The sequence below is a fragment of the Elephantulus edwardii genome, unplaced genomic scaffold, assembly GCF_000299155.1.
Source record: "Elephantulus edwardii isolate Elephantulus edwardi_28Jun2011 unplaced genomic scaffold, EleEdw1.0 scaffold00257, whole genome shotgun sequence".
NCBI lineage: Eukaryota > Metazoa > Chordata > Mammalia > Macroscelidea > Macroscelididae > Elephantulus > Elephantulus edwardii.
Genome location: NW_006400007.1, coordinates 2,234,006 through 2,244,420, shown reverse-complemented (window position 1 = coordinate 2,244,420; position 10,415 = coordinate 2,234,006). Strand labels below are relative to the sequence as shown.

At 59.8% G+C, this 10,415-nt stretch overlaps 1 protein-coding gene across 1 annotated transcript; it reads left to right on the top strand.

Moving 5' to 3' along the window:
• Positions 1 to 6: 6 nt before the first annotated feature.
• TBX2 (T-box 2) lies at positions 7 to 7,844 on the top strand. The gene is made up of 7 exons (XM_006899453.1): positions 7 to 207; positions 1,194 to 1,461; positions 2,476 to 2,622; positions 3,593 to 3,669; positions 3,754 to 3,917; positions 4,349 to 4,986; positions 7,269 to 7,844. The coding sequence occupies exons 1-7, from the start codon at positions 185 to 187 to the stop codon at positions 7,719 to 7,721; spliced, it is 1,770 nt and encodes a 589-aa protein (XP_006899515.1). The 5' UTR covers positions 7 to 184; the 3' UTR covers positions 7,722 to 7,844.
• Positions 7,845 to 10,415: the final 2,571 nt, after the last annotated feature.

Here is a 10,415-nt window from a genome sequence, read left to right as displayed (position 1 = left end):
GGCGGCAGCGGCGGCGGCAGCGGCCGAGGCGGGGCTGCACGTCTCGGCACTCGGCCCGCACCCGCCCGCCGCGCATCTGCGCTCGCTTAAGAACCTGGAGCCCGAGGACGAGGTGGAGGACGACCCCAAGGTGACGCTGGAAGCCAAGGAGCTGTGGGACCAGTTCCACAAGCTGGGCACCGAGATGGTCATCACCAAGTCCGGGAGGTAGGGTGGCCGGCGGGCGGACGGGCGGGGACACCGAGCCGCGCTGGGCGCCACGGCCATTGCCACGGACATCAAAGTTGCCTTTCCTCATTTGGCGCTGAAGGGAATTTTCTAAAACTGAATCAGCGCTATCTCCTGAATGAAATAAAACGAAAACATAGTCCTAGAGAACAGACCCCACTGTCCTGAGTCCCCAAGCCCAGAAGGCCTGGTGGCCTGGCCCCCAGGGTCTCTCCGTAGCCCCCCAGGCACAGAGTCGCGCCTTACTGTCGGGAGCGGGGCAACGGCAGACACAGCATCTCCCCAACTTTCTGCTTCGCTCTGGGGCCCAGAGTGAGACTCCACGTCCCATTAGGCCAGCCCGGACCGCCGGTCCCCTCCTGATGCCCAGTTCCGGGCAGCAAGCACCAGGCCTGCGGGGCCCCGCGGCCTGACCCTGCCGGAAGCCTGGTCACTGGGAGCCAGGCGCACCCTGCGCTCCAGGCCTCAAAGCCAGAAGAAGCCACAGCCCTCCGCCCCCGGATTCAGCGGCCTAGGAGAAGGGCCTCACACTCACCCTCTTCCCCCGAAATGCAGGGTCAAGGTCCCTGTCTCACTTCTGGATCCTGTTTCCTAAAATACCCTCCGAATTGCTTTCTGGAAGCTTCGGTCCTAAGCCAGTATTCGTCCTGAATAAATTTCAGGGAGATTTGGGAGAAACGCTTGTATTTCCAGAGGGCCTAGATTTATTTATTTCCTGGGCCTCAACTTTCATCTCAGATCAGGGAGGAGAAGGCTCACCAGACCTAAGTGTGATGGCAGAAATGGGACCTCCAAGGAGCAATAACTACAGGGGGGGGGGGGGGGTCGTGAAGGGACAAAGCAGCAACAACTGGGAGACACAGCTAAGGGATCTCCAGGCAGTGTTGTTAGGAGACAAAAAGGACGGGGTTCTGGGCAGAGATAAGCCAGGTTCCAATAGATCTCCTTCCTTCCCTTTCTTTCAGGCGAATGTTTCCTCCCTTCAAGGTAAGGGTCAGCGGCCTGGACAAGAAGGCCAAGTACATCCTGCTGATGGACATTGTGGCTGCTGATGATTGTCGATATAAGTTCCACAACTCTCGGTGGATGGTGGCAGGCAAGGCCGATCCAGAGATGCCCAAACGCATGTACATCCACCCAGACAGTCCTGCCACAGGCGAGCAGTGGATGGCCAAGCCGGTGGCCTTCCACAAGCTAAAACTAACGAACAACATCTCGGACAAACACGGCTTTGTGAGTGTATGGCTGGGGGTGGGAGGTAGGGGGCAGGGGTCGGAGGCCTGAATCTCCACTCCAGGGCCTGGAGGGAGAGCTCGGAGGCAAGATTCTCCCCCTGAAAGGGCTAGAGGAGTCCTCAGGATGTCCTATCCAGATAGAGCCCACGGCCTAGCCAGTTGGGCCTGGGTGCCTTCACTCCTCAAGACTGGGGTACAGCAAGGGCAGGTGGTCTGGCAGCCCCAGACTGCTCTCAACCTTGGCTGGGGCCAGGTGGAGCAGTAGGCAGGTGTGAGATGTGGAATGTAGGAAGTGAAGCCCTGGGGGCTGGTCCAGGTCACCATGTTCTTGGCCTGTGAGTGCTCAGCCTGGAAGAGCTGTCCTTGTCCCTTGCCTTTCCTTAAGGCCCATATCCCAGTCCCCTCTGAGGATTTAGAATTTAAATGAGCCTTTCTGAGGGCCACCTCTCCATCCTTCCACAAGCTGAATGAGGCCCCAGGCAGCAAGGCCATGATGGGCCCCTCTCTCCTCTGTTTTCCTAGTTGAGGGCCCAGAATGTTGGAAGTTCATGGGGCAAAAGGAATTTCACCTACCCCGGGGGAGGGCATTCAGGGAGCCCCTAGACCGGGCCAGGGGCTTTTCCCCACTGGGTTCCAAGGAGCTTACCAACCAGAGGATTTGCAGGGATTTTTAGAAATTTGGTTTAGTTTGGCTTTCAACTGTGGGAATTTTTTAAATGGAGAAAGAAAGGAATGAAAATGGGGTTTTTAACTGTTGAAAGAGAGAAAGAAAAAGAAAACTGGGACAAAAAAAAAAAACCCATCAAAACACAACAAACACCAAAACAACCCAACCAACAATCAAAACCCCAAAACCCAAAAAGATGAAGAAGAAAGAAAGAAATATAGGCCTGAAAAAGAGGAGAGAAGACAGAATGGGAAAAGGCAGAACCCTGAAAAAGAGGGGATGCTGAGAGGAAAGGGGTGGTCGGTGGTCCCCGGAGAGCTGAAGGACTGCTGGTCCTCTCCGCAGACCATCTTGAACTCCATGCACAAGTACCAGCCGCGCTTCCACATCGTGCGGGCCAACGACATCCTGAAGCTGCCCTACAGCACCTTCCGGACCTATGTGTTTCCCGAGACAGACTTCATCGCGGTCACCGCCTACCAGAACGACAAGGTGTGCAGGGCGGCGACGGGCCCAGCCCCTACGTGTGCGACCCCAACTCTCAAAGCGGCCTCGCACCCTTCGAGTGCTTGCCGCCCACCCCAGAGCGCCGAGCCCAGCTTTGGAGGCGCAACACCCACCGCAGCCCTGAGCCCCGCACGCGCTCCCCCGCGCAAGCACAGCTGGGCGCTCGTCAGGGTGGAAATGTTTACTTAGCAATTAGCAGAGGCTCAGGGCCTGCGCTGACATTTTTACATTTTATTCGTTTATTTCTTGGCTCTGGGATGGGAATTTAAATGAAGAGAGAGCGCCTGGGGCCATCTGCCCAGGCTTTCTTGGCGCTAGTGACTTGGGACTCTGCTTTGCACTGTCCCCTAGGAAGCCAAAGGGCGGGCTAGGTGACAAGTCCCCCAAACACCTGGGGCTATTGGGCTGGGTCAAGTCCAAGAGCGCTTTCCTGTTTGCTGTCTTCCAGTCCAGTGTAGCGTCCCCTCCTCAGTATCCTTGTGCCCACAAGCGGAGTACGCCCATGAGTGCTCTTTCTCGCGTGTAAACGAGTGTCCTCGCGGGGCGTTATTTCTGTGACTGCGTCTTGTTTCTCTGGGCTCCATTTGGGGAGCACGTGCGGGGGGGGGCGTGTGAATTCCTTTGGTTTCTGCGGTACGTGTGCGTGGCGTTTTGCCTCCGTGGGCACCTACGTGCACTCCGCTGTCCCCGGGCGCACATGGCCCACGCGCGGGTTTGTGTCCTCTCGTGACCGCGCACGTGCGCCGGGGCTTATTGAGAAAGGTTTTTTTGTCTGAGCGGAGACCCGGGTCATGGGCTTCACGTCGCCTTCCTGCGTGGCTGTCCCATCGCAGGGAAGGCCCAGGCGGGCGGGTGCCGCGGGGACTTCTCCGGCTGTCCTATCCGCGGCCCCTGACCTCTGGTAGCCCTGGCCCGGGCAGGGTTTGACCTGGTGCGGCTGCCTCCATCCCCGCAGATCACGCAGCTCAAGATCGACAACAACCCTTTCGCCAAGGGCTTCCGGGACACGGGGAACGGCCGGCGAGAGAAAAGGTGAGGGGTGCGCGGGGCAGCCCGGCGGCGGGGACGGGCTCGCGGGGGAGGCGCCCAGTGACGGCTCCCACCCGTTGTCCCCAGGAAGCAGCTGACACTGCCATCCCTACGCCTGTACGAGGAGCATTGCAAACCCGAGCGCGATGGCGCCGACTCGGACGCCTCGTCTTGCGAACCTCCCCTTGCCCGAGAGGCGCCCTCGTCCCCCGGCGCAGCCCCAAGCCCCCTGCGTCTGCACCGGGCGCGAGGTGAGGGTCCCCCGGGAGCGGCCGGGAGAGTGGCCTCAGGGCGCCCGCTGTCCCCCAGTGACTCCTGAGCGAGGCAGTGTGTTGGGGTTGGGCTTCCAAACCTTGGGACTCTTCTGCGAAGTGAGTTCTCAGTAGAAGGGTCCTCGGTAGAGGAGTCACTGGTAGAAGGGGACCCCTAGTAGTCAGAAGGCCGGTGGGACACCAGGCTTAGCCCCTCCAACGCTGTGTGAGGTTACTTGGTGTAATTCATGTAAATGGGGGAGGGGGGCTTGAATTGGTTGACCTGCAGCTGCCCCTGACCCATCCAGGACCCTGAAGTTCCTCAGAAGATTGGGGTTTACCAATCTCCCCGTAGGGGCCCATGCGCCGGGAGGGGACCTGGTCTGCCCTCCCCAATTCCCCGTGACCTGGCGTGTCCTGTGTCCCGACAGCCGAGGAGAAGGTGTGCGCCGCGGACAGCGACCCCGAGCCCGAGCGCCTGGGCGAGGAGCGGGTGGGGACCGCTTTGGGCCGCAGCCCCAGCCTGGACGGCGCCAGCCCCCCGCGCCTGAGCGAAGCCGAGCGCGCCCGGGAGCGACGCAGCCCCGAGCGGAGCAAGGAGCCGCCTGAGAGCTGCGGGGACGGCGCGTTTGGCTTGCGGGGCCTGGAAAAGGAGCGCCCTGAGGCCCGGCGGAAGGACGAGGGGCGAAAGGAGGCGGGCGAGGGCAAAGAGCCAGGCCTGGCGCCGCTGGTGGTGCAAACGGACAGTGCGTCCCCCCTGGGCGCTGGACACCTGCCTGGCCTGGCCTTCTCTGGCCACCTGCATGGGCAGCAGTTCTTCGGGCCTCTGGGAGCCGGCCAACCACTCTTCCTGCACCCAGGACAGTTTGCCATGGGGCCCGGCGCCTTCTCTGCCATGGGAATGGGCCACCTTCTGGCCTCAGTGGCAGGCGGCGGCGGAAACGGTGGAGGCGGTGGGCCCGGGGCAGCCGCAGGCCTGGACGCAGGCGGCCTGGGCCCCGCAGCCAGCGCAGCCAGCAGCGCCGCTCCCTTCCCGTTCCACCTCTCCCAGCACATGCTGGCATCTCAGGTAAGGCTCCTGATCTGGTGGTAGCAGGATGGAGGCTTAAGGTTGGCCTGGGGACGCAGAGGATTTAAGGGTGCCATATCCAGGTCCTCCAAAGGCAAGAATGTCGCTCTAAACACCTGGGTTCTGGGAAACTAAGATTGCAGGTCCAGGGTTTAGCATGAATCCTCTGTGACCTTGACCAAGTCCCTGACCCTCTCTGAGCTTCCATTTCCTCACTGTAACCTCAACAGTGACCCATCGAAATTCCTGCTCTGACAAATGAGGGTGTTTTCTGAAAGACATCTCCCAGCCCTCAGGAAATTTTTCTTAGGATCAGAGGTCCCTCCATGCCTAAAAGGTCAGGATGACAAGACAAAGAGAGGAAGAGAGTCTACAATATTTTCTGGACAATTGACCATCCAAACGCCCCACCTCCCAGCTGTTCTGCTCCCTGTCAGGCCCAGTGGGAAGCCCTCTGCCCTGAGGAGCTCTCCTTCCCCTTCCTCAGGTCCCCCCATTTCTCTCTTGCTCCTGTAACATCTCCATGAAGGAGACTTAGCTTCTCCAGCCCAGGTTGAAATTCTGACCTCCCAGGGGAGAGTTTATGAAAATGTGGCCAGCGGCAAAATAAGGAGATGGGCTGAGGAAAGCAGCCTCTTTATTTGCTTGGGTGGAATATTCCCTGTGGAAAGATTTGGAATCCTTCATTCATTTTCTTCCCTCTGAGGTTTCTGGCAAATTGAGCCCTTGAGATCTTATCTCAGGGGAAGGGAGAGAGGAGTTCAGGTCTGAGAAGACTCCTTTGGTTCAACTGCAAACATTTTTAACTGGCGGGTGGTGGTTAGTGGGTACAGAGATGTACTGCAAGCCCAAGTGGTTCGGTTCCACCAGGTGCTCCTCAGGGAGAAAGATGGGCAGTCTCTTCTCATGTGACTTATTACCTCTGAAACCCTCCTGTAGTGTGTGCTGAGTGGGGGCTGATTGGGTGGCACTGAGAGGTGAGGGGCTTAAACAGAGCTCAATTCTAGAGTGAGGTTTTAAACAGAACTCAGAGTCAGGGTGTGTGTGTGGCGCTATTGGTGGCACCAATGTGGTATCGCCAGCTTGGGGCCCTGGGCTGGAGAGGGCATCTGAAGAGGAGATAATTCAGGAGCTGAGGATGTAAGGCACACCCCAGGTTCTGTGAGGCCTCCTTCCTGGACTTGATAAAGACAATGATCACAGACACCACAGACAAGGGGAGTCAGAACTTCTAGTCAGGGCAGGTACAATGTAAGGGTGAACAACCCCCCCCCCAGCTCTCAGGGAGGGCCAGTTGGTGAAGACCCTGGTGGTGAAGTCCCAGGCAGTGCAGCCCGTCCCTGAGTCGGGCAGATCCCAGTTCTAGGAACTTTGCAGCCCTCTTTTCTTCCTCCTAACCTGAGATGACCAATAGAAATCATTGCTCTCCTGGAAGGCAGTTTTCCTCAGTGTCTGCTAAGCTTTTTCCTTCTCCCCACCTAACCCAGGCCTGAGGTGCCCCAGGAGCACAGTCTGGTCACCCCCACCATTCTTTCTCTCTCTGGTGAGTGAGCTGTCATCTCAAAGGTCAGATCATCCAAAAGTCGGTCCTCATAGACTCAGGCGACACTGGGCTTTCCTGGCCACCTCTATCTTCCCAGGCAGCGACTTTGCATTCCCTCCTTGGCTGCCACTGGAGGGCCACCAGGAAATCTTGGTAGAACATTCAAGCCGTTTTATGAACTGCTTGGCATCTGCTCCCTTCTCCTGGCCCAGGCAGGACCCCTCTGAGCAAGTGGTCAGACAGAAGAGAAGAGACTCAGAGCTTTCACCTCCTGCCCATGGGTGCATGGCCTGTGGCACATCTACAGTTAGGAGAGGTGGCCAGAACACTGCTCTGAAAACACAGAACCTTCCCACGACAGGACAGCGGCCTGCTTGCCACCTGGCCCTATGCCTGCCTCGTTTCCTCCCCTTAGGCCTTTGGCAAAACGGTCTGCCACCTGGAATGTCCTTCCTCTTAGTGCTGCCTGATGCCCGGCACAGGGTTTGACTGGGCCAGGCCCTGGCTCCCATCTTGAAGTGAGCGGGCAGCTGGTTGGAGGAGGCCCATGGTCTGTGCCTACCCGGTGCTGATTGTGGCCATGTGACTTCAGGGTTTTGTGTCCCTAAAACAGTAGGGCAGACCCCCTGGGCTGTGGCACCACCTCCCAGCACCCAGCCCACCCTCTGGATGCCCACCGAACCCTTGCTATCTTGTTCCGGATGGCCACCTAACCTTTTCCATGTTCTCTTTCTGGCAGGGAATCCCGATGCCCACTTTCGGAGGCCTCTTCCCCTATCCCTACACCTACATGGCCGCAGCCGCCGCCGCTGCCTCTGCGTTGCCGGCCACCAGTGCGGCCGCAGCCGCCGCCGCCGCCGCCGCCGCGGGCTCCCTGTCCCGCAGCCCCTTCCTGGGCAGTGCCCGGCCCCGCCTGCGCTTCAGCCCCTACCAGATCCCGGTCCCCATCCCGCCCGGCTCCAGCCTCCTGGGCCCGGGGCTGGCCGCCGAGGGCGTCCAGGCAGCGGGCGGCAGCCGCGAGCCCAGCCCTCCGCCGGAGCCGGCTCTCCGCAAGGCAGGGGCCCCGGGCCGCGGAGCCCTGTCTCCTGGCACGGCCAAGGAGGCGGCCAGCGAACTGCAGAGCATCCAGAGGCTGGTGAGCGGGCTGGAGAGCCAGCGGGCCCTCTCCCCCGGCCGGGAGTCGCCCAAGTGAGCGGCCGCCGCGCTCGCCACCGCCGCCACGCAGGCCTCCCGGGCTGCTCGCCCCGCCGCTTGGGACGTGTACAGCACAGAATGGGTATTTATTGAAAGAGCCGAGCAGAGGTGGCTGCAGCCGCCTGACGGGAGCCCTGACCGGCCAACCGGGGGGCCCCCCACGCCTCCCCGGCTCCAGCATGGGGACCTGGCTGCTGGGAACGTGGCCACTTCCCACCAACCTCAGTCCAGATCTGTCTGCTCCGGGGACAGACGGCAGTGGCCGAGGGTCTCGCTGGGTCCCCAGCGCCGCTGCGAAGGCCTCTCTCTCTCTCTCTCTCTCTCTCTCTGGAGCCAGCAGGGCCAGGGCCCGGGCTGGGCGCTTAGGCTGCAGCCCCAAGCCCCTGGCCTGAGGTCCCCACGGCGTGAGAAGGAGGGTGGGAGTCGGGGTCACCGAAGACTGAGGGCAAAGTAGACCCCGCTGACCAGGAGCCCTGTCCTTTTGGTCCCACCGTCTGCTACCCTGTCCCCGGGTCAGTGGAGAGAGTGGCACATCCGCCTTGAGTCCCCAGGGGAGAAAAAAAAAAGATATTTATGAAATAAATGGTAATTTGTGTAAATAAGCTTTAAGGTTCCCAGAATATGCAAATTGGTATTAATTTATTCAAAGGTGTACATTACTGTGTACAGAATATTAGAGATTAACTCATAGCATTTAATTTCTTTCCCATTTTACATGAGCATCTATATTGTACAGGGCCGGGTCCGCGGGATGGCCCTGCGCCCAGAAGAGTCCCCGCCGCCCCCGGCCCCTCCGCCCGGGCTGCCCTGCCAGAGCCCACCCGCGGGGTCCACCTCAGGTTTTCACTTTTCTCTCCTGAGGGAGAACGAAACGACAAAAACTCGAGAAAAACAATAAAACGCTGCAATGCGAAGTGAACCGCGCTGTGCGCTCTGTGGGCCGCAGGGGGCTCGGGGCGCCAGCGGCGCGCGGGGTGGGGCAGGAGGAGGGGGCCGAGGCTGGGCGCCCCCCATCGGCAGCAGCTGCACCCCGGGGGCGGCGGGGGCTGCGGGCGGCGCCGGTCAGGGCGGAGCTGGGTCTGTAGGCGCCGGGCCGCCTCGCGCCCCCTGCGCCCCTTGCGCCCCCCGCGCGGGCCGGGCTCCCTCTGCTGGCCACTCGCCGAGTGTCCGCTCCCCAGTTATTAGGGGCCTCCTGCCGGATGGCTGAGTCAAGGGAAGAAGCACCGCCGCGCTGCAGCCTGGACGCCTAACTCTGGGACTTGGAAATGGGGCGCTGTCGTGGGGTATCCCCCTCTCCACCAGGCCTGAGAGGCGAGGTTCACGTGAAAACATTCCTTTTCAGTACCTCTGAGTGAATAGGGCGGGGAAGGTGGGGTCTCCTGATCGTTCTCTCACTTCCCAAGAGGGGTCACACAGTGGCATCCCAGTTACCAGGAACCCCAGCACGTTTCCTCATCTCTCTGCCTCCTAAAACATCCTCCACATACCTAGGTGGGTTCTCCCCCCTTTTAAATTAGGGTGCTTACGAAGTTCATATGTATTGTGTGTCACACTATTCTTCATTCACAGTAAGTTTCATACAATCATGCATTTACTTTTATAAAATTAATCACCATTGGAGCTTGCCCATCATTACCCTAGGTGAAGATGGGTAGGGGCGAAACCACAGGCTTGCGCGGTTTAGTGGGGCGACACGGTGGGAGGAAATGAGAAGGATCTGGGCGAAAAGACACACCTAGGTTTGGACTGGAGTTGCAAAGTCTGGTCTGAAAGTTCTTGCTCATAACTCACCTAAACCTCTCTGGGATGGGGCTCCCTAAATCACCCTCCCCGCATCCCTTTCCTCTAGGGAATCAATAGATGGGGCTTGGCACCCACTATGCTTCTCTCCACCAGGCTGAGTCCACTCCCAGACTACCCCCAGCCCCGTTCTCCCACACCCCGTAAGCTCCAGTGGGAGGCGCCCTCCTTTCTTTGTCACTCAGCCAACAGGCATCTCCAGGCCTTCTCCCTCCTCCTTAAGCTTTTGGGGTTCCTTTCTAAGACTCTGGTGGAGCTGGCTGGCACCGCAGGGCCAGGGCCGAGGACTCCTACTCTTCAGGGACACGAAAGATGGTGGGATGGAGAAGTGACAATATCTGCGTCTCCACGAGGCCTGGGGCATGGTAGTGGGCTGAAGCATTCCAAGAAAAGAGATCTAAACTATTCCTTGGGCAGGGAAGAGCTGCCCCCCAGCGCTGCATCCTGGCGGCGCCTCAGCCAGCGAGCCACCTGGGGGCTGTCATCTCCTGGGGACAGGTCTTGGCTTCTCTGCCTTGGTCCCTGGAACCAGGAAGGAACTGTCTAGGAGCTGGATGGAGGCCCTTTTTCCCTCAGATAGAATTTCCCTTGGACACTATGAGGTCTCTTTGCACTAAAGACGCCCTAAAGTGAGAAGAAAAGGGTCACATTCATTTCCTCCCCCCTTCCTCTCGCCAAGAGGGCGAGCTGGGAAGAGGCCGTAGGTTCGCAGCCTGCGCACAGTGCACCTGACACCAGGGGGCAGCACCGACCTGAGGAGGGGGCGCGGAGCAGAGGGTAGAGGGTCGCCGTGAAGGCCCGGAGGGCGGTAGGCGCTAGAAGCACCCGGCGGAATGGAGTGATTCTCCGCGGCTGTGGGAGGCCCCAGTCTCAGAGTTCTCCACCCCCGCCC